General features: G+C 50.6%; 1 protein-coding gene across 1 annotated transcript; it reads left to right on the top strand.

The window, feature by feature from the left end:
- Nucleotides 1-1,948: 1,948 nt before the first annotated feature.
- Nucleotides 1,949-13,590, top strand: UBAP1L (ubiquitin associated protein 1 like). The gene is made up of 5 exons (XM_046652579.1): nucleotides 1,949-2,068; nucleotides 3,621-4,187; nucleotides 6,366-6,572; nucleotides 12,421-12,522; nucleotides 13,456-13,590. Exons 1-5 carry the CDS (start codon nucleotides 1,949-1,951, stop codon nucleotides 13,588-13,590), a joined length of 1,131 nt encoding a protein of 376 aa, XP_046508535.1.
- Nucleotides 13,591-22,562: the final 8,972 nt, after the last annotated feature.

The following is a 22,562-nucleotide window of genomic DNA, read 5'->3' as shown; positions in this document are numbered from 1 at the left end:
TTTTGTGATGATGTGACGTAGAGGTCAAGATTTTTTTTCTAGGTGGATATCCAATTGATCCAGAACCATTTATTGAAAAGACCTTCATTTTCCTACTGCTCTGCAGCTCTGCAGGGCCAATTTTGTCATAAATCGAGGATCCATATGTGTGTGGATCTGTTTCGGGACTTTCTTTTCTGTTCTATTGGTCTCTTAGTCCTCATGTCAGTACCACACTGTCTTCTTTCCTATAACTTTAAAGTAAGTTTTGATATCTGACTATAAATCTTCCAACTGTGTTGCTTCTTCCTCAAGATTGTCATGGCCTTTCTTGGCCCATTGCATTTCATTTAAATTTTAGAATTAGTTTGCCAATTTACACCAAAAGATGTGATGGAATTTTGATATGTGGGATCTATAAATCAATTCAGGGAGAACTGACATCTTTACAGTGTTGAGTCTTACCATCCAAGGACATGGTATGTTCCTTCACTTAATCTAATCTTTTACAGTTTTCTGTGTAGAGGTCTTATCCATCTTGTGTTAGATCGAGTCCTAGGTAGTTGATGCTAATATAAATGTTATCTTTAAAAAATTTCATTAGCGATTGAAATTTTTAAAAGATAACATTTACACGGGGCCAGCCCAGTGGTGTAGTGATTAAGTTCACGTGCTCCACTTTGGCAGCCTGAGGTTCTTGGGTTCGGATCCCAGGCATGGACCCATACACCACTCATCAAGCCATGCTGTGGCAGCGTCCCACATACAAAATAGAGGAAGATTAGCACAGATGTGAGCTCAGGGACAATCTTCCTCAAGCAAAAAGAGGAAGATTGGCAACAGATGTTAGCTTAGGGACAATCTTCCTCACACACATACACAAAACCCAAAAAACATTTACATGGTTTGTTGTTTGTATATACAGATATAATTGATTTTGGTTTGTCAATCTTGTATCCAATGACCTTGCTAAATTAACTTACTGATTCTAAGAGTTTTATTCACAGATTCTTTTGGATTTTCTACATATAACTATGTTATCTACAAATAATGGTGGTTTTATTTCTTTTTTCCAATCCTTATACTTTATTTTTTCCCCTCTCTTTTTGCACAGGCTAGTACCTCCAGTGCAATGTTGAACAGAAGAGATGATGGGGACATCCTTGTATCATTTCCAATCTCAGGGATATCTTTCAGTATTTCACCATTGAGTGGGATGTTTGCTTTGGAGGTTTCAGAGATATTCTTTATTAGGTTAAGGGAATTCCCTTTTATTCCTAAGTTGATAAAAGGGTTTGTTTGTTGTTTCTTAAAATCACGAATGGGTATTGATGCTATCAAGGGCTTTTGGGGCATCTATGGAGATAGATATCTATATAATTTTTAATTTTTATTCTATTGACATTTATCTTAATTCCCATTGATTGATTTTGGAATGTTGAGCCAATCTCTCACTCCTGAAATCCATTCAACCTGGCAGTGTTATATTTTTCTATCCATAATTATTTTTGTTAGGGTTTTTGCATCTATGCTCATGAGAGATTGGCGTCTAATTTTCTTGTTTGGTATCAAGGTGGTGTTGAAACCAAAACGAGTTAGGAATATTCCTTCTTTCCCTCTTTTATGGAAGACTTTGTGTAACTTGATGTTTCTTCCTTAAACGTTTGGGTGAAAACTCTTTTGACAAAATGCTTTAGAACTAGTGTTGTAGACCACGTTTTGGGACTTAAACATGAAATAGTCAATTCCTGTCAGTTTGAATGCTCTGGTTTTCATTCATTTCCTCCCTTATGCAGCACTGGCCACTTCACCTTTTCCTTCCTGGCTGTGTGGGGCTCAGCTAAGCCCCCACACAGGAGAGCACTGAGGCTCTTTGAGGCCTGAGCTGGGTCCTAGGACTACGCTCTGTCCCTGCCATCAGACGGGCTGCCCCAGCCCTGCTCAGCCATCTCCACGCTCCTCTGACAGAATGAATGCCCTGGATGGTGTCCCCTTCAAGGTTCCCAAGGGCTTTGTGATAGGCAAAGAGCCCCTCCCTGGGCCAGAATTCAGTGTCCCAGCCTGCAGGGAGCTTCTGCTGGGTTCTATGGTAAGTGTATCTCTCTGTCTATCTGTCTCCTTGTCCCTGGGTCTGCGGGCCTGAGGCTGAGCCTCATGGGGACTTTCCTTGATTTTAAAGGCCAGCCAGGCCTGCTCTGGTGTATTCTAGGGAGTTTGGAAATAACCCAAGAGGAAAAGGGGTTTCATGCAGATGGCTGGTGGCCTGGTCATAGTCATTATTTAGTGGGTGTTATTTTAAGCTTAGGATGACTGGGAGGCTGCCTATATGGAATGCCTGAGAGTCATTGCAAGGACGCCCCAGTTCCTCTCTTCTCTATCAGCCTGCTGCCATGTCTAAAATTCCACCATTAGAATCACTTCTTTGGACTAAGATACTATCTCCAGAATTCTCTGTTAAAATGCAGTTACCTGGGGCACATTAGAAGGGATTACTATTCCACAGACCCAAAGCACATCTGCCCTGGAGGCACCCTTGAAGCACCCCATGTCCCATGGCTCACACACTGTGTCAGGCCTGCTCTGGGCTCTGAGGATAGAGAGGCTAATAAGACGCAGTCCCGACCTCTGTCAGGGAGCCATACTGGAAGAGCTACGTTATGTTCCTCCCGAATGTAGGCTCATGTCAGGGGTGGGAGGGCACAGCACCTGTGATCCGTGTCTGTGCCTTTCTGCCTCCCTTTCCCTCACACACTCCACTTCCCCAGCCTCTCTCTCCCTTAACTGGCCATCATACAGCATGGAAATTGCCTTTTTCAAATTTTTATATTTTTTAATGGAGTTTTATATTTCTGGTTCTTAATTTTAAAGGTAGGCAACAAGAATATTTTATTTTTGCCTCACTTATAAACTCTCAAATTAGATTATTTATGTGGGCTCCTGATTGCTCTCAGAGATGGCCTGATCCATAGTGGAGCAAGCACTACAGTCAGATGGACAGTGGAATCCCAGCTCAGCCACCCACCACCAATCTGACCTTGAGCAAATTAAATTTTCTGAGCCTTATTTTCATAATTTGCAAATAGGAATAATAGGAACTCTACTAAGAGTAGAGTTTAATAAAGATTAGCGATTTTTACATTTCCTGGGCCCCAAAGTAACCATGGATGGCAGCGAAGGGGCGAGGGGCAGAGCTGTTGATCCACAGTGAGGTTTGTGTGCATGGGCAGGCCCCCAAGGCTGACTGCTCCGTGGCAAGTGATGCTGGACTCAAGTGAAAGCTTCTTTAGTAAGAACAAGTTTTATTGGAGAAATTTTTTAAGGCGCTGTCGTTCAATTACATACTGAATGGCAAAAGGACTTCGATATTGGATTTCACTACATTTCATTCTATTAACCTATTCTTCACTTTGTCCTTCATGCAGAGTTTGCCATTAAATTGCTATTGCTATCCATCCACCCCAGTGGTAGCTAAAACTGAGGGTGAGGATGGGCTGTGATGGATGCCTGGGGCTCAGAAAGGGAAGCTGTCCAGGCCTAGCAAGGCTTCCACTGAACAGGGTCCCTGGAGGCCAGAGGGTAAGGGTGAGCCCCCCTGGGCTATGGTTTGCCCGGCCCAGCCTTTTGTCACCTTCTCTCCACAGCACGACTTCAGCCTGGAGCGGAGGACGCTCTTCTGGGTGGAGGCTGTCGTCCGGGGACCCTGCCCGTTGCAGTGCGATGCCTTAGGGACAGCGTCAGCCCCTCCCGCCTGGCATTTGCTGGTCAGCCCCGAACACGAGCTGGTGTCCGTGCCTGCCCCAGCCAAAGGCCCTGAGGCCGGACCCGAGGAGCCGCTCAAGGAGGAGGAGGACGACGACCAGGACGAGGAAGAAACCTCCTCTGCCAGCGAGGAGGAGCCGGGTCCCTGCAGCCCCCAGCCCTGCTCCCCGGCGGGCCCCAGCCCGGGTCATCGGGGGTGCTCGCTGGACGTGCTGCGCGGGGTGAGGTCGGAGCTGGCGGGGGCGCGGCGGCGGCTCTCCGAGGGCCCCCTGGCCGTCCGCCCCCGCGCCCTCCTGCACCGCATCCGCCACCGGGCGCTGAGCCTCTGCCCCAGCCCCGCGCCGCCCCCCAGCCCCGCGCTGCCGCTCCTGGGCGCCCCCGCGCCGCCCCCGCGGCCCTCCACGGCTGGCGCCATGCCCCCGCTGCGGAGCCACAAGCCCACGGTCGCGGTAAGAAACCTGCCCGCTCCGCCAAGCTCAGCCCCGAGGCCCCCACAGTCTGGGTCCCCGGCCCGATCAGCAGCCTCGATCCTCCCTCTCCGCGCTCGTCGTCCTTCCCTCTACCTGCTCACACCTGGCCTGTCCTTCCTGTGGCCCTTTGCCTAGAATATTCCCTGCTCAGAGGTCCCCATTCCCTCTGTTTCCCAGTGCCTGCTCTGCCTCTATCAGAGCGCGCGTCCCAATAATTGTAGTTATCCAGTACCTGTCCATCTCTTCCAGTACAACATCAAGTCTTTCAGGGCAGGGCCTGGATGTATTCATTTGTGTTTCCAGAGCACCCAGCAGCAGACTTGGCCTGTAGGGGGTGCTCAAAGAACGTCTGTTGAATTAATGAATGTAACTCAAATCTAGGGCTTCCCACGGGGCAAGACTTGCTGTAGGATGAGTTAGCTGGAGGATCAATCAAGAAGTGTTCACTGTACCGTTACTTCCTGCCAGACACTGAGTTAGAAGAGACCAGGTCAAAACCACAGGACAAGGAGAGTTGGCCAAGCGGGTGTGGGACAGGGCAGCCCTGGATCGCGGGAGGAATCAGGCGTTGAGAGAGAGGTGAGGGTTGCTGCGGGCTGGGAAGGCTTCAGGACCGAGCACCTGCGCCCAGAAGAACGGGAGCAGAAGTGAACTTACGGTGAAACCAACGAAGCTTACGCCTCAGGCCCCTCACTTTTCCCCTTCCAAGGCCTTGAACCTAATTTTATATTCATAATTGTGTCTTTTCTCTTTAAGAGGTCCAAGTTGTGTAAGTATCAAACTCCACAAAACCTGGATCCGGAACACATTGCGGGGGAGGGGATCAGGATTGGTAACAGGAGGTGGCAGCTGGGCACAGCTTTCTGCCCCCAGCACCCCACAGTCAGGCCAGGAGACGCAACAGACTAAGGCCAAGGTGAAATTAAATCCAAAAGACAGACTCGAGGTCTGGCTTTTCCCACTTGCTGGTGTGTGGCCTTAGGCAAGTCACTGAACTGCTCTGAGCCATCCCTTCTCTACTTGTAAAATGGGCCAGCAATCCTCACACAGCATTTAGAGCAACACAGAGAAGAAGCTCTGTAAACTGGACAAACCACGCCCACATCAAGGACCAAGTGTTGATGCAAGGATGGCTCTTCGCTGGTCCAGATTAAATTTAACCCCGTGAAGGGGATGGGGCAGATGGCCTATAGAAGAGGAAATTGAGGCAGAGAGCATCTAAGAATATTTTTCAAGGTCACACGAGTAGACTCAGATCCTAAAATTTGGATATTTTCCACTCTAGGGGTAAAGGGCAGACCCTAGGGTAAGGTCATCTCTCATCCTTCATCTCTCAGAAGATGGGGATGGGTGAGGAATTCATATGTCATACACGTATACTCTGCCCCAGGAGCCAGGGCAGCAGCTGGACTTTCCCCAAGGAGGAGGGGACAGGGCAGTGTGTTTAGGGTTGGCAAATGGGTGCTGCTTCATGGGGGATGGGTTAGGAGTGATGCCGGCCAAACCAACTGAAATGCCTTCAAGCCACCCTCCTTCATCCAGGGTCTGTATGGGTCTCCCCAGCACCACAGCTGTGCCCAGTCCCTACTCTGCTCCATGTCCTGCCGAGTCACAGCCCAGCTGAACTCAAGAAGGAGGGTCTGGCTGGGAGGATCCACTCCTGGTCCCCTCTCACTAAGGTGTGGGGTAAAGGACCCTGGATTTGTGAGTAGGGTTCAGGTCCCAAATGTGTGTTGCTTATGAGGTCATTAACTTCTCTGAACCTTGATTTCAATGTCTATAAAACAGGATAATAGGATGGACCTATCGTATTCCTCTTGCAGGGTTGTTCTAAGCAATAAATGAAATATTGAAGTTTACTGGCAGTTTCTATATGCCAGGCTCTCTGCTAATCACTTTTCTCACATTGTCTTATTTAAGCCTCTCAACAACCCTGTGAGGTATCTAGTATGATTGCCTCTATTTTACATATGAATAAACTGAGAAAACAGTAGAGAGCTGGGGTTGAACCCAGGTTTGCGGGACTCCAAGCTCTCCACAATATTAGCCCCTACACTCTGTATAGAAGGTACATGCAAAGCCACCTTCAAAAATGTCCTGCCCAGCCAAGTGTCACCTCCACTGGTAACTGACATATCCAGCCTATCTGTATTTCAGTCTCTCAGCCCGTATACCTGCCTGCCACCTCCTGAGGGGGCGCCCCAGCCTCTCAGCACCCACAGATCACACCCTGATTCTGCTGACCTGCTGTCTGCCCTGAGCCAGGAGGAACAAGATCTCATCGGGCCAGTGATCGCCCTGGGGTATCCCCTGCACAGGGCCATCGGGGCTCTGCAGAAGACGGGGTGGCAAAGCCTGAGACAGGTGAGTGGGGGGCCCAGAGTTGGGTGGCTGTGGAGCTGGAATAAAGTGAGTGGCCATGTGGTTTTTATCTTTCACTTGAAGAAGTTTTCTTTCCTTCTCTTTGGAGACAGAAGCTCAGCCTGACATTAATTATTGAAGGTTGTGAGCAAGTTTCTAGACCCTAATGCTACTTTCTCCCTAGGAGTTTATCAGGAATCCCCATGCCCACTTAGGGAATCTCAATATTCTACTCCTGTCCCATGTCTCTGCCCCAAGTACAGGAGGCTGGACATTTGGGGAGGCAAGAATCTCTCCAGAGCTGCCCAATAGAACTTTCTGTAATGAGAGAGCTGTTTTATACCTGCGTTGTCCAATATGGTAGACACGAGACATATGTGGTTACTTGAAATGTGGCTAGTGTGACTGAGAAATTGAATTTTTAATTTTATTTAATGTAACTAATTAAAATTTAAATTTAAATAGCCCCCTGTGGCTACTGGTTACTGGATGGCACAGCTCTAACCACTTCCTTCAATGAACAGTTTATCCATACCCATATCCATCTCTTTCTCTTTCCATCTACACATCCATCCATCTAGTCAACAGTATTTATTGGGCACTTCTTGGGTGTTTAGATGCATCTAGGAGCTATGGGGGAAACCAAGGCATGTAAGAACCAGTGTTGTAGGTTGGGTTCCCCAGGAAGTAAACTCAGATGGAGTTTGGCATGCAGGATGTTAATTAAGGAGGCCCTTGGGATCAACTCCTATGGGAGGGAAGGGACAGAGGCAGGCATGGCAGAGCTAGAATTTGAGCTTGGTAGGCCCAACGACATTGTCAGCCAACCCCACAGCTCCGGAGTATATAAGGCCCTTTAGAGTTGTCCAAAGTGGGCCTGAGATGGTCAGGCCTTTATATCCCTGCCTCAGTCAGTCATTGGATGTGGGAAGGGGTGACAAGAGAAGTGGCTCCCCACAGCTAAGGCAATCCCTGAAAGGGCAGACAGCTGAAGCGTGTCTACCAGCTCTCCCAGCATCTGGAGCAACAAGGCTTTCAATGAAGGGGGATCTGGAAGGTGTGTCACAAAGTCTACCACACCCAGATTCTCTTCTTAAAGACTGCACTCTTATTGAAAGAAGGGTGGAGACTCATGATGACACTCAAAGGGTAGCACCCCTAGCCACTCTAAGATTTGGGACCGGGTCTTTACCCCGAGTTCAAGCCAAGAATATGAAAGCACCTGCAGAAAAGAGAGAGCTCCCTAAGTGCCAAAAGAGAGGTGCTAGTGAGAAGATACCTGGGAGCAGAAAGGATGTGAGCGCTACAGGGCTGTTTCAGTCATCCATTGCTGGGTAAGAAACTGCCCCAAAACTTAGTGACTTAATACAACAACCGTTTATTTGCTCATGATTCTCTGGGTTGGCAGTTTGGGGTGGACTCAGTTGGGTGGTTCTTTTGCTAGTTTCACCTGGGGTCTCTCATGTGGCTATAGTTTGGAGACTCAGTTGTGGCTGAATGGTCTAAGATGGCCTTACTCACAGTCCAGTGGCTGGTGATACTTGTCAACTGGGCCACATATCTCCAGCAAGCTAGTCTACTTGGTTCTCAGAGTGAAAGCTGCAAGGTCTCTGGAGGCCAGGGCTACAATTGTACGTGGTCACTTCTGCTTCATTATGTTGGCCAAAGCATGTCGTAGACCAGCCTAGACTAAAAGGGGGGAAAAATAGGCTTCACCTCTTGATGGAAGGGGCTGCAAATAATTTATGGCCATTCTTAATTTACCACAAGGAGGTTCCAATGATCAAGAAAGGCTTCATGGAGGGGCCAGGCTTTGACAGACTTCAAGGATGGAGAAGACCTGGATGTGAAGGAAGGAGAAGGAATGATAATCCAGGCAAGAGGAACAGTGTGAGCAAAGGAGTGGAGGCAGCGAGGAAGTGTTTGGGAGGCCCTGATCTGACCAGTCTTCCTGGAGTAGAAGGTGCATGGTGCAGGCTGGTAGCAGATAAGACAGGAAAGGGGAATTGAGGGCAGATTGAGGGTGCCTTGAGGGCTGAGCTGAGAATTTTATAAATGACCCAACAGCAAAAGGGTGGCATGGAAGGACTGTGAGCAACTGCAGGAGGTGACATCAAATTCCATTGTGTGAAGCCCGCCTTCCCCCACCTGAATGTAACATCCCCCTTCACATTGTTTTCTAAACCCTGGGGCTGTTTGTGGTTGGAAAGCTGGGCCGCAGGTATTGAAAGGTCCCAGGGCAGTTGGAACGTATTCCTTTCTGTCTCTGCCCCCCCACCACCAGAGGGCTTGGACACCCTCTCCATAATCACTGATGACTGCCATATGTTGGATCCCTGAGGTCTAGAGCTGCCTGCTCTTGGCCAAGGGAGTGACAGAAGAGGAGTGACTCTCAAACTGGAGCTGAAGCAGGCTGTGCTACTGCCGGGTTGAGGAGGTGGAGGAATGCACCCGGTCCCCTTCCCCACCCGCTCCTGCTTCTGCTCTACTCTGGGTTCATTAGTCCATGCCTTGTCCTGGAGGAAAACTTCCAACGTGGTGACCCCCATGTGGCTAACATGGGGGGTTGCTAACATTTATTGAACACCCTCATTGTGTCAGGCCCTCAATCTGAGAGTATTCAATTAGGTCTTCTCAGTTCTGCGAGGTTGCTATTACTGTCCCCGCTTTGCAGATGAGAAACTGAGGCCAGGGAGGTTCATATAACCAGTCAAAGGCAGAACCAGCATTGAGGCCAGGCTGGTTTGACTCTGAATCTTTACTGCACAGTGCTTTTCTCTCATGCTCCACGTAAGAACCTTCTAGGGCAGCGCCCCAGGCTGATCTGAGGTTTAAGAGTAGATCTAAAGTTGCCCCCACTTTCAGCTGCTGCTGGAAGCCAGGACCTTGGCCAAGAAGCTGGCCAGGACTGTGAGGGACCAGGTCCATGGTAGGGGCTCTGACATGCCCCCCAATCCCTCTAGGTCCTGTGACAAGGCTGAGATCTCAGGCCACCACTGTGGAGGGCTGAAGATTAGTTGGAGCAGGCATGGGCACGGGCCTCCCTGTGAGTGGGCTGGAAGAGTCCCATGGCATCAGGAAAGCTGTGTTTCTAGATGTACACTGACCACCTGCCTGGCCTGCCAGATCTCTAGGTGACCTTCTTCCCCGCTGGGCAGTCAGGAGCCAGGCTCTGAGGGGGCCATTGGATGACTTCATCTATCTTCCCCATCAAGTTAGGATTCCCTGTAGTCTGTGAAGTTTCACCATTAACTCAGCAACTCCTTTGGGTTCAGATTCCTTCTCCCCTTGAAACATGTACACTACAGTAAACCCTTTTTGTCCAGAGATAAACGGCAGATGATCTAGGAGGGAAGGCATCAGGTAATGGAGACAGGGCACTTGGAAGAGCTGGGGAGAAAGGAGGAGATACAAAAGATAAGCTTTGCCCATCACTCCTTCCTTCCTTTCACAATGATCAATGTGCCCACTGACCACCTGCAGGACATACATGGGTGGCATGTGAGAAGGTCCATAGGCCAGGCCCAGATTTGCTGTGGGACTCCAGGCGTATCAGGGCCCCTTTTTGAGTCTCACTTTCCCTATTCACAGAATGGAAGGGGAATATGTGTTTGTCATCGATGACTTCTAGGGCCCCATCCTGGGGTCTAAAGGTGACATCCTCACCCACCCTGGGGCACAGGCAGGCCTGCTGGCTTCTACAGTCCCATAGGTCTAAAAGCTGACCAAGCAGCAGAATCTTGACAAATGCAGATTCCCAGGATCTGCTCGAGGGTTCCAGTCAGTGGATCTGGGTCGTGCCCAAGGGCCTGTCATTTTAAAAGATCTGCAGGGGGTTCTGATATGCAACCTGGCATGGGATCCACTGGTATGGATTGAGGTCGGCCGTCCCTTGAGTGGGTGGTACTCAGCCTTGGCTGCACATTAGAATCACTCGGAGAGCTATAACAACCCCGGTGCCCAGGCTGCCCCCCAGACCACTTATAAATCCAAGCCTCTGGAGGCAGGCATCAGTGGTTTATGCGTAGTGCTTTTACAGCTTCCAGGTAGCTGCAGTCAGCGCCGCGGCCGAGAACCTTTGCTATGGATGAACCAAGAGGTGACGGGGGCCTCTCCCATCTGCCCTTGCCCCTGCTCCTGTTTTCAACTTCAGAACTCTGTCTACTTTCAAGCCGTCTCAAAGCCCTAGCATCTCTCTGATGGACAAGGCAGGGGCTAAGAGGTCAGGTGGTCTAGGCCCTAGTCCTGGAACCCTGGGCAAGCCCCCCACCCTGCCTGGACCTCAGTTTCCTCAAGTGCACCAGGAGGGCTTGGCTGGGTGGTTTTCCAAATGTGCTCAGAGCAAGGTCTAGGTGTCCTGGGGTGGGAGCACTGGACTCTGGGATCCCCGCCCCTGAGCCCAGTTCTCCCAGAGCAGCTCCGACCTTCCTGTTAGTGTTGAAGCCTCCTGATGTTTGGACAGTTCAGAAGCCAAAACAGTTTGAAAACCATTAGTCTATGTGATCCATGCTTTCTGCCCAGCTCTGAAGGTCTGTGGAAACCCAATCTGTTTCTTCTCCACTTACACCCATAATTCTTATGGTCTGAGCCTTCATTTGGAGCTGACTCCCTATAAATCCTGCTTTGATTTGCCTGGTACTCATGTTTTCCTGTATCTGTTTTATCTCCCCCACTAAGCTCTGAGCTCCTTGAAGGTAGTTCTTAATTCACTTTATAAACACAGCATACATTTATTGAGCTCCTTCCACCTGCCATGCTGGGTGTTGGGGATACAGTGGTGAACAAGATTGACACAACCCTTCCCTCGGGGAGCAAAAAGTTAGGGGGCCGGCCCTGTGGCGTAATGCTTAAGTTCAGCACGCTCTGCTTTGGCGGCCCGGGGTTTGCAGGTTCGGATCCTGGGTGCGGACATACACCACTTGTCAGCTATGCTGTGGCAGCGACACACATACAAAATAGCTAACCTTCCTCAAGCCAAAAAAGAAAAAAAGAGAGAGAGAAAGATTAGCAACAAGTGGATGAGAGAGCCAGTTAGAGCAATTACAAAGTTGTATGTGCTGTGATAGGGGAAGCATAGGGTGCTATCAGAGCACGAGGCACAGCACCCAGTGGAGACAGGGGGCAGAGAGGCTCCCCAGGGAAGAGGGGTGAGGCTGGCCTTGGCCGAGGGAGTGGATATGCTGAGACCTGGGGGGACTGAAGAGGAGCAGAGGCTCCTGACAGGGGCAGGAGCAGCCTGTGCGCCCTGGTGAGGAGGTGGCTCTTCATCCTGAGGGCAGAGCCCCTAACAACCACACTGGGAGTGACTGGAACAGGTTTCCAGGTTGTGGGATCCTCGTCTATGCCCTGGCCCTTTCTAGCATGGGTGCAGGACTGTTGCCTAGTAGGGGCTCACGAGTCCTGGATGGCAGGGAATTATGTGTCTGGGGGTGGGGTCGGGGTGCACAGGTGTGGATGGGTGAGGAGGCACCCTCACACAGGTAGGTGCTCACCAGGGAGGGTGAGCAGGCTGGGGTGGGTGGGGGTGAGACCCCTGTGTTTCAGGCCTGTCCCACTCCCCACTTAGGTTCTGGGAACACCTTAGCTCACCCTGACAGCCCTTTTCCTAATTCCAGCCCCTCGTTTAGGACAGTTGGTGAGAACTTGCTGTCTGCCTGTCCCCAGAGGAGGCCTCTGTCCCTCTTCTATTGGCTCACGGGGTCTCTGGGGCCATGTTGTGTGTGGTGGGTTGCCTAGTCAGCCTGGCCTGAGCTCAGGCCTTGATGAGGCCCTCGGGGTGCCTCCCCCACCCCATCTGCTGCCCCTGCCACTCCTCTTACCACCCCTCCCTCTCCGCCCCTTTCCGGCCCAGGTTCTCAGCTACCTCAGCGCCTGTGACCGGCTGCTGCAGCAGGGCTATGAGGAGGACCTGGTGGAGGAGGCCATGGAGATGTTCCAGTTCTCTGAGAGCCAGGTCAGCAGGGCCACCTGCCCGGGCCCCAGGCAGGGAGGGATGGGGTGCACACAAGAGCCTGGTGTGCAGCGGTGCACCAGTGCCAGAGCCAGCCTGGGGGCCATCAGGAGATAGCCTGCTTGCTCAGCCCTAGGGAGAAGGAGACGGCCCAGGGAGATGAAGTATGGGGAGGGTGCGGGGAAGAGGTGGGGAGGGAAACGGGAGGCAAGGTTTTTGTGCTATCGAAGTGAATCAACATAACAAACATTACTGAATGTCCACTCTGTCAGACACCCAGGTAGGAGCCACGAGCAGCACAAAGATGCTTGAACTCTCTGTTCAGGGACTTCGCTACCTACCTGGCAACCCAGAGTGCAGGCAGCTGTGGGCCCAGTAGTGCATTCTAAGTGCCTGATGGATATGACCTGTCCACAATCCGCAGTTGGCCCAGGCTTGGCAGAGCAGCCCTTCACAGAGGCTGAGGGAGGGACGGAGGGTTGGGACAGATGGTGACGAGGAAGGAGGGAGGAGAAGCAGGGAAGTTTCAAGCGCTGGCGTCAGAGGAAGAAGGAAGGCGGAGGCTACGCTGTGTGAAAACTGGGCAGGATTGGGGGCCTGGGCAGAGACCCGAGGCTGTGCATCCTCTGGGCACCAGTATTCAGCCTTCCTGTTCCTGCCCCAGCGCCCAAGCACAGGAAGTCAGGAGTGAGCTGAAGTGAGGGAGTAAGGTCTGGACGGAGCCAGCGGCCAGGCGGGGGCCTCCTTTCTTGGCACAGGAAGGGAGGTCCGAGCTCATGTCACCCCAGAGGGACAGGAAAAACGCAGGTGCTGCCCAGGATCAGGCTCACCTGGCCTCAGGGGAACCACAGCTTTCTGGGAGTAGATACAGTGGGCACAAGGGAGGGGCTGCCCAGGGCAGAGTCTCCAGCGCCCTCTCTGCCTCCCCTTCCTCAGGCAGGGGAGTTCCTGCGCCTCTGGGAACAGTTCAGCGACATGGGCTTCCAGCAGGACCGGATCAAGGAGGTGCTGCTGGTCCACAGCAACCGCCGCGAGCAAGCCCTGGAGGAGCTGGTGGCCTGCGCCCAGTGACCCCTGGGGCCTCCGCAATGCCCATGCCTCCCAGTCCTGTGCCAGACCTGGCAATCCATTCTAACTGTATTATTAAGACCACATAAGAATGACAAAGCAATGCATGCTCGTTGTAAAAATGCAAACGATGCCAAGGGTGTGCGTAAATACACAGGGGAGGCCAAATTTACCCATCTGAGGTTTCCAGCTGGGGCTCTTTAACAAAAAGACAGGTTAACAAGAGAAAAACAATTAATGCATGCAGTACATATTATGCGGGAGAAACCCCAATGAAAAATAACTTGAAGCAGCAGTTTAGAACTCCAGCTTATATAGCATCTTCAACAAAGAACAGTAAGGTTGTAGAGAAATGATAGGACAAAAGAAAACAGTTTTAGGTTCCAAGCATGGCAGACGGTGTGAAGGTAAACACATGGGTGGGAACTGGTGGAGTAAGGTTCCTTTGCAGACTCCTCTGGTGCCTCTCTGGGCTGGTAAGAATGTCTCCAGAAAAGGAAAATTTACATCCTGCTTTTAGGCAGAAAAGGGGAGGGTACAGAGAGCTTTTCCTGCATTTGCTGCTTCTTAATTGCCTTTGTTCAAAATAATTTTTATGTCAGTGAGGCATATTTTGGGGTGACATTCTTGTCTTTCAATACCAAAAGACTCAGCTGAAAGAGTTGAAAGTGGTTGCCTGTGGGGAAGGGCAGATGGGGGAGTGTGGATGAAGAGCTTGTGTTTTTTCAAAGAAGCCTTGTAAAACTACCTGTAGTTGACTCTTTAAACTGTGTGCATTAGTAACTTTGATTTTAAGAAAATTAAAATAAATAAATAATGGGCAGTTCTTTTGGGTCCTGTAGGCTCCTGGTCTTGGTGTGGAAAGAACATCTTACTGCAGGTCAGAAGACCTAATTTCTGATTTTGGCTCTGCTGATGACTAGCTCAAGGCCTCTTTGGGCCTCAGTTTCCCCAGGAAAAGTGGAGAGATTGGACCTGGCTGCTATCCATAAGAATTCCCTGGGAAGTTTGTTAAAGGTCCCAGGCCCCACTCCTGGATAATCTGATTCAGAACCACCAGCTTGGCAGCCCCTAGGAATCTGTTTTGGTTTTATAAGAAGCTCTCCGGGGATTCTTTTTTTTTTTTTTTTTTAATTTCTTTTGTTGTTGTTGTTGCTGTTGTTGCCCCGTCACCCATTTCTCCCACTCCCCAACTCCTGCCTCTGGCAACCACTAATCTCTTCTCTGTATCCATGAGCTTGGTTTGTTTTTGTTTTTTAGATTCCATATATAAGAAAGATCATACAGTATTTGTCTTTCTCTGCCTGATTTATTTCACTTAGCATAATGCCCCCAAGGTCCATCCGTATTGTTGCAAATGGCAAGATTTCATTATTTTTTTATGGCTGAATAATATTCCACAATTTCTTTATTCCTTCATCCATCCATGGACACTTAGGTTGTTTTCATGTCTTGGCTATTGTAAATAATGCTGCAGTGAACAGGGGGGTGCATATATCTTTTTGAGATTGTGTTTTTCTTTTCTTTTCTTTGGATAAATACACAGAAGTGGAATTGCTGGATCATATAGTAGCTCTATTTTTAATTTTTTGAGGAACCTCCATACTGTTTTCCATACTGGCAGCACTAATCTACATTCCCACCAACAGTGCATAAGCATTCCCTTTTCTGCACATCCTTGCCAACACCTGTTATTTCTTGTGTTTTTGATAATAGCTATTCAAACAGTATGAGGTGATATCACGTTGTGGTTTTGATTTGCATTTCCCTGATGATTAATCTTTTCATGTAGCTTTTGGGTATCTGTATGTCTTCTTTGGAAAAATGTCTATTCAGATTTTCTGCCCATTTTTTAATCGAGCTGTTTGGTTTTATGCTGTTGAGTTGCATGAATTCTTTATATATTTTGGATATTAGCTCCTTATCAGATACATGATTTGCAAATATTTTCTCCCATCCCATAGGCTGCCTTTTCATTCTATTGATAGTTTCCTTTGCTGTGCAGAAGCTTTTTAGTTTGATGTAGTCCTACATGTTTACTTTTGCTTTTGTTTTTGGTGTCAGATTACAAAGATCATCACCAACACTGATGTCAAGGAGCTTACGCCTGTGTTTTCTTCTAGGAGTTTTGTGGTTTCAGATCTTACGTTCCAGTCTTTAGTCCATTTTGAGTTCACTTTTGTGTATGGTGTAAGATGGTTGTCCAGTTTCATTCTGTTGCATGTCCACTTCTCCCAACACCATTTATTGAAGAGACTGTCCTTTCCCCGTGTATATTCTTGGATCCTTGGTTATAAATCAATTGGCCATCTATGTGTGCATTTATTTCTGGGCTCTCTATTCTGTTCCAGTGATCCATGTGTCTGTTTTTATGCCAATATCTCTGGGGATTCTTATTCAATATAACGGGCCCAAGGCTAGTGTGTGTGACCCCAAGAACCAGCCAGTCTGGGCCCCTTTCTGCTCTGACAATCTGTACTCTATGTCAGTTTTTCCTCCTTTGGGGAGTGAGCAGGTTGGGATCAGAGCTGTCTCCAGACACCCTGGGCCTACCCTCTGAAGGCCCACAGGGATCGAGGGCAGTTACTGGAGCTGCCCTGACTCAAGCAAGTGGAGGTCACAAGCCAAGATGCTGCCCTTCCCAGCTGGCCCCGTGCAAAGACCTGTGGCAATTACCACAGAATCAAAACCTCTCAGCCCTCACCACCCAGCAAACAGGGCTGGACCTGGAGCTGAGGCCGTAACAAACAAACAAAATCTTCCACCTCTCTCACGGCTTCAACCCAGACACCTTGTCTGAACATGTAGCAAGGACTTCTGCATGCCTGCACAGCCTGAGCAGCAAGTTTGGGACTAAAACCCAGGCCTGCTGAAGCTCATCCAGCCCCGGGGTGTTTTCGACTAAGCCTTGATGCCTGCCAACTTGAAATCACATTAAAAATATTCTTTGGCCTTAAAACTTGCTCTGAATAACTTGTGGGAAATGCAAAACCATTTGAGAAAATCAGCAAGAAGGCATAAAGTTGGTCAAAAATAAAACACTTGGAAAAGACAGTACAATTCAAGTTCGATTCTAAGATGCAATGGTAAATCCAAAGCTTCTTATGTTCTGATTAAGGTAATGTGGCCTCAGGATGCCACTTCTATTAAGTCCCCTTGATCAGAGGTGACAAGTTGGCAGGCCCCTCATTCACATCGCAGGTCCCTCCCCCATACCTCTCCTCCCATCCTTCTCCCACTTGCCCCAACCCTTCCCATCCCTAGAAAACTATTGCTTGATTAAAAATGAGACATCAGTGGGCACATTGTTAGGTTAAAATATTCTTTAGGAGGTAGAATAGTGTGGTAGTTGTGAAGGCATGGACTCTGCAATCAGATCTGGGCTGAAACTACAGCCCTGTCACTAACTAGCTGTGTGACCTTTTGAAAGTCACAAACTCTCTGTTCCTCAGTTCCTATCCATCAAATATAGACACTAAAACTTCCCACTTGGAATGACTGAACAGAATAGTGCACAGGAAGCTATGGCATGGCATCTAGTATTTATTTACTTATTTATACATATTTATACCCTGCCTTATTCTATAATCACTACTGCCTTTACTCTGATCCTCCTCCTCCTCTTTGTTATGATTAACGAATCTCTAGTATTTATACTCAAACTCAGAAAACCTGAGAGAACCTTTCTCCCAGTGACTCAGCCTCTCTGGTCAGCAGAGTTTAAGAAGGTGGCTGGAGCAGAGGATTCTGGGAGTGCCACCTGAGAGGACAATCTCTACAGCTACTACTAAAAGTCAGGTGGCTGCATTGGTAGTCCCTTGAAACAGCAGTAGATGAGACACTCAGCTACCCGAAGGCAAGGTCTAGACAAGATGACCCTGGGAAAGGAGGCCAGAAGGATGGTGGAGTCGGGAATCCAGGTGATGAACCAAGGCTGGCCCAAGGATGCAGAATGAAGCAAGTTCTGCCTCAGTTCTTGCTCTCACTTCTGTCCCCTTATACTCTGTCTGCTCTGTCCCCACCAGGTTCCCTCAGAGGCTCAGAGCCAGCAGGTTGAAGGTCCCCTGACTCTAACAAGGGGGTTGGGGAGGAGGGCGTCTCAGAAACGATTTCAGGCTGAAATCTCAAGTTCTTTGTGTGTCGCCTTCCCAGGGCAATGTGCACATCACCCTCTCTCTAACTGACCCTTCTGCCTCCTTCTTAAAAGGACCCTTGTGATTACATTGGGCCCCACCTGGATAATCCAGGATAATCTCCCACTGCAGCATCCTTAACTGCATCACATCTGCAAAGTCCTTTTTACCATGTAAGGTAACATAATTCCAGAGATTAGGACCTGGACGTCTTCTGGGGACCATTATGCAGCCTACCACAGAAGGGCAATGCTTACCCCAAAGTAATACATGACTAACGGTGGAATTTCAGACAGTCATAGAAGGGAGTTTTATTGTGTTTTGCATTGTCCGTTATACAGGGGACATTTCTGTTTTGGAACGGAATGACAGGAGCAGGCCTTACCCAGAGGTCAGGGTCTCAGGCAAGGCTGGGTCCTCACCAGGCTCAAGCCGGCACAGCTGGCTCTGCTCCTCTTTCACGTCTGTGAAGGAGGCTCTTGCTTCACCTTGAGTCAGCCTTGTGCAGCTGACAACATTCTCCTGGCACCAGGAGCAGCGCCAGCTGAGGGGCTGCCAGAAGCTCCTCAGGCCCTGACCCTCCACTCTGGGGATGGTGGAGGGGCACACACCCTCGGGTCACAGTTGGCCTCCAAGGATCAAGTGGAGAAGTCAGGAGCTTCCTCTTCCCGGACCCTCTTCTCCTCTCAGCCCCCTTCTCCCCACTCTGACCTCTAGCCGCCCTGTCCCCGTCTTAGCTGGCGATTAGAGAATTTCTTGGTCGGCCCCCACAGGGAACGTTCTTTACCTTTTAAAAGAGGATTTAGGGAGAGGGCAATGCTTAACTCAAATAGTGGCTCAGAACTGATGGGGTTTTAGGTCCAGTAAAAGCTGGCAAAGGGAAAGGGTGGCCCTCCCAGCTCTTCATCTCATTTGACTGTCCATTCTGTCTCTTAAGAGTCACCAAGAGGATGATTAGGGCTTTAGGGAGCTCTGGAAAGAGTGTTTCCTAATAAGGGTTGGGGAAGCTTCTGGAGCCCCCTCCCTCAGTGTGACACCTGCTGGTGCAGACTTCTCCTCACCCTCTGATCCTAAGGGCCAGGTCTTTGTTCCCAGACACGTTGGCATCAACAACCAGGACTCTCCCAGAAACTCTCTCTCTCTCTCTCTTATGCATACACACACCCACTGTCCTCAGGGGGAGTGAAAGCCTGGAGTCGTGGAGTATGTATGCCTTTGTGCTGGGGACAAGGGTGATCCTGAGTGGGGCAAGATTTGATTGCTCAGCTCTACTCAAGGGCAGGGCCCACTTAACCACCAGATCCCTTGTTAAGCACTAGCCCTGTGCTGGTCCCTCTGGGAAGATACTGTCCCTCTGGTCCAGGTGCTGAAGCCCATTTGATGAGCAAAACTACCACCAAAGAACCATTTACTTACTAATTCTTCCACCTAACAAACCTTTATTGCATACCAGCTAGGGGCCAGGCCCCACTGGGCCCAGGACTCAGGAAGGTGTGAAGAAGAATGAGAAATGGCCTGTCCTGGGGCAGGAGGGTTCCCAGCCCTAGGCTGGGCAGCGTGGGCCAGCATGCCAGCTGGCTGAGAGCAGGTCAGGGCCTGGGCTGGTGATAATGGCAGCGAAGGCAAAAGGACCCAATGAGGGCCTCTGGCGGTGGCACTTTGCCAGCTCCCCCTGTGGAACTGGGTCCCAGCCAGCACCCCTGCTGACTCCACTCCCAGCCCAGCCGTGGGGCACCCACCCCCACCCCAGCCTCCCCTGCTCCTGGCGGGTGGCCTGCCTCCTGCCCATTCTCCTCCTGAACCTGTCCTTATAAGGCCACCCACTCAGGAGATGTGTGTTCTGTGTCCTCTGGGAAGTTGCCCACACAACGTCATCTGCCGTTTTACTGCTCAAGATTTTTAACCTATGATTTTATTTATTTATTTATTTTTTGTTGTTAAGAAAATGTTTCCAGGCTGAGTATAGACATTAACTGGGTGCCCAGTGAGGGCAGAAGGATGGAAGGCAAGGGGCTGGGGAACCAGGAACTCAGGACAGACCAGCTACAGGGCACGGCTTAGTCGCAGAGTCTGAATATCCTCAGCAGCCAAGTAATTCCACGAAGCTCAGCAGGCTCTGTGCTGGGCATAAGGAGGAGATGGGGGTGGGGCAGGGCATCAGGGGCTCCACCATGGGGACAGAAATCTCATAAGCCACCAATTCTGGTGCAGTAAGGGCAGCTTCCAGGCAGAGGTGAGACCCCACGCTGCAGGAGCTTGGGCCCAGCTGAGAGATCAGCCTCAGGCTGGCACGAGGCATCTTCTAGGAGGGGGCACAACTGAGCCAGGTCTTGCAAGGCGGGCAGGAGTTCTTCACACAGAGAAGTCGAGGAAGGACATTCCCGGCAGCAGTCACCCAGGCATGAGACAACCTAGGGTGGGAGGGAATGGTGGGCCCCTCAGCACGCCTGGAGCCTGAGGAGTCCGAACTTGATGCTGCAGCCAGGGAGCAAAAGAATCAACACAGCGGAGCCAACAGGGGTGACAGAAGGGAGACCAGAGTGGCCACTGCTGTTTTCTTGTCACCCACCTAGGGGCCATTCCCCCTATTCTTAAGTGACAGCAGGTGGACTGGGAGGAATCATCTCCCCCAGTTGTGGGCCCTCTTAGAGTGTTGTCATCAGTCAAAGTGCCCTGTCCTCCCCTGATAGGGGGTGGGCACATGTCACCTACACAGGGCCGGGCCGACTCTAGTGTGTAACCTTGGATCTTGGGCACACGCATTCTGGCTTTAGCCTCAGAGGGCCTGGAAACAGTTCCCGCTGCTGCGGACCCTTGCAGCTGTGCGGCTCCTGTCCTTTCCCAGCCAGGTGTGCTGGCCTTCCCAGGGAGCCTGGAGCTACCCATAGGCCTTCCAATAGAATCCATTCTCCTTAACTTAGCCAAAGGCGGTTTCTCTTGCTGACAGCCAAAGCACCCTGCTGGATGCAACAGGAGAAGATGAGTAAAGGCAGTGGGCAAATGGAGCAAAGAGCATGTCCTGGCACCTCTCAAAGCTGGAGAAAGGTCTAAGATGGTAAAGCAGGGTGAGGAAAGAATGGGTGGAGGCCCTGGGCTGCCAGGAGGCCTGGAAGTTCTGGTTCTCCCCGAGGGGGCTTATCTCCATCCAGGAGCTTACCCTGTGGTCCTACAACTACCGAGGGGCTGCCTCCTTCATTCCACTGTGAAGCCCTGAGGGAAGGGACCAACTTGGTTTGTTTCTCTGCCCCCAGTGCTGGCACAGCTTGTGGTTAGAGGGGATGCTCAGAAACGTTTGCTGAATGAAGAGGAAGGAAAGGAGGGAAACCCATGAGAGTTCTCCTCTGAGGTGGAGCCCAGGCTGAAAGGTTTCCAAAGAGGTTTCACCCAATTTCCAGGTGAAAGATGCACCAGAATGTGTAAGGGAAGCGCTGGGTATTGAGATGACATTATCAGAGTGGTTTCAGGGGACAAAGGCAGCCAGCCCCTATTCCTTAGTGCCCAGCCCTTCAGGCCCTGGAGGGACCACATGGCTGGCACTGGAGTGAATAAGAGATCCTGGTATTAGTCTGCACAAGGAGGACCCTTCCACCCCACGCAAGGGACAGAGGTCCAAGTTGGTTCATGACTCCTGTGACTTGCTCCTTTGGGGACCACGTGGCCCCTTTTTGATGGCAGCAGGGCTGAGCAGAGACAAGCATGGGTTACTCTCCCTGAGCAGGCCAGAAGCAGTGACCATGCTTCTGTGGTGGACCAGGCTGAGCTCTGAGGAGAGGGGTGGGTGCTGTTGGTCAAGGAAGCCACCAGCCCTATCTCTGTGATGAGGAGCTTTTCCCTGTCACCCCAACCCCAGGCTATGAGGGGGCAGGTGGCCAAGGAGATGGCCTGGTGGCAGTCCAGAGCTGTTCTCGAGGTTCCAAGGTAGGTCACTGCTTCTGAAGCTAAGAGAAGTATTTTGAGCTCCCCAGGGGTGCAGGGCCTTCAGTTACAGGGGCTGGGGCCCAAACATCATAGGGATGACACCTTCTCAGCATCTGGTGAAAGGACTCACATGCCAGCCACCTTACCTGGCCTATGTCTCTAAGACAGTGCAGGGTCAAGGGGTTCTATTCTAGAGACAATGCCTAACCAGGAAGTAGGGCAGGAGATGCTTTCAAGGCCAAAAGCCCCTCTCTGGGGCTCCCAACCATACCACGTAGTCATTAATTGCCTTCTCCATCTGAAGCCAGACCAACCGCTAGTGGCAAGATAATCTACTGCCCTCACCGAAGAGTGGAGAGCTTTCTGGTTTAGTGACACTTGCTGTGGGCCTGGCACTGTCCTAAGCTCCTTCTGTGTACTGTCTCACCTCCCAACAGCCCTCATTGACAGATGCCACCTGAAACTCAGAGGTTAACAGCTGCCCAAGGTCACATGGTGAGACAGTGCTAGAGCTGCGTTAGAATCCGAAAAGTCTGAACTAGAAGCTGGAGCATCCGAGCTCTTCTCACCATGGGCCTGCACACATGTTCCCTCACTGACCACACAGCAAATGTGTGCACCACACAGGGGCTACCGTCTTCAATGACAGATGCAAAGTGGGGCTCAGGGAGGTAGTGCAACCAGCCCAACATCACCCCACAAATGGGTGGCAGGGCTGGGCCTGAAGTGAGGGTCTCCAGGGCTCCCCACTATGCATCCTGCAAGACCCCTTGGTTAAACCTGGTAAAGGTCAGGTCTGGCCAGGGCAGTAGACAATCAGGCCCTACCTGGAGGCCTAGAGGCTGCAGACCTGCCTGGTGCCTCGCTTGGGAGGGGGCAGCAGAAGCTGTGTTCCGTGGAGCTCATACGTTCCATTCCCAGTCA

Source organism: Equus quagga, chromosome 2 (assembly GCF_021613505.1).
Source record: "Equus quagga isolate Etosha38 chromosome 2, UCLA_HA_Equagga_1.0, whole genome shotgun sequence".
Lineage (NCBI taxonomy): Eukaryota > Metazoa > Chordata > Mammalia > Perissodactyla > Equidae > Equus > Equus quagga.
The sequence above is the reverse complement of the archived record's forward strand: the minus strand, read 5'-3'. Positions and strand labels throughout refer to the sequence as shown.

What these genes read in the sequence shown, in the direction of transcription:
- UBAP1L (XM_046652579.1), top strand. Translation starts at nt 1,949, where the DNA reads ATGAATGCCCTGGATGGTGTCCCCTTCAAGGTTCCCAAGGGCTTTGTG. An exon ending in AGCTTCTGCTGGGTTCTATG is followed by an intron (nt 2,069 to 3,620) that starts GTAAGTGTATCT and finishes TTCTCTCCACAG; the next exon opens with CACGACTTCAGCCTGGAGCG. An exon ending in GCCACAAGCCCACGGTCGCG is followed by an intron (nt 4,188 to 6,365) that starts GTAAGAAACCTG and finishes TCTGTATTTCAG; the next exon opens with TCTCTCAGCCCGTATACCTG.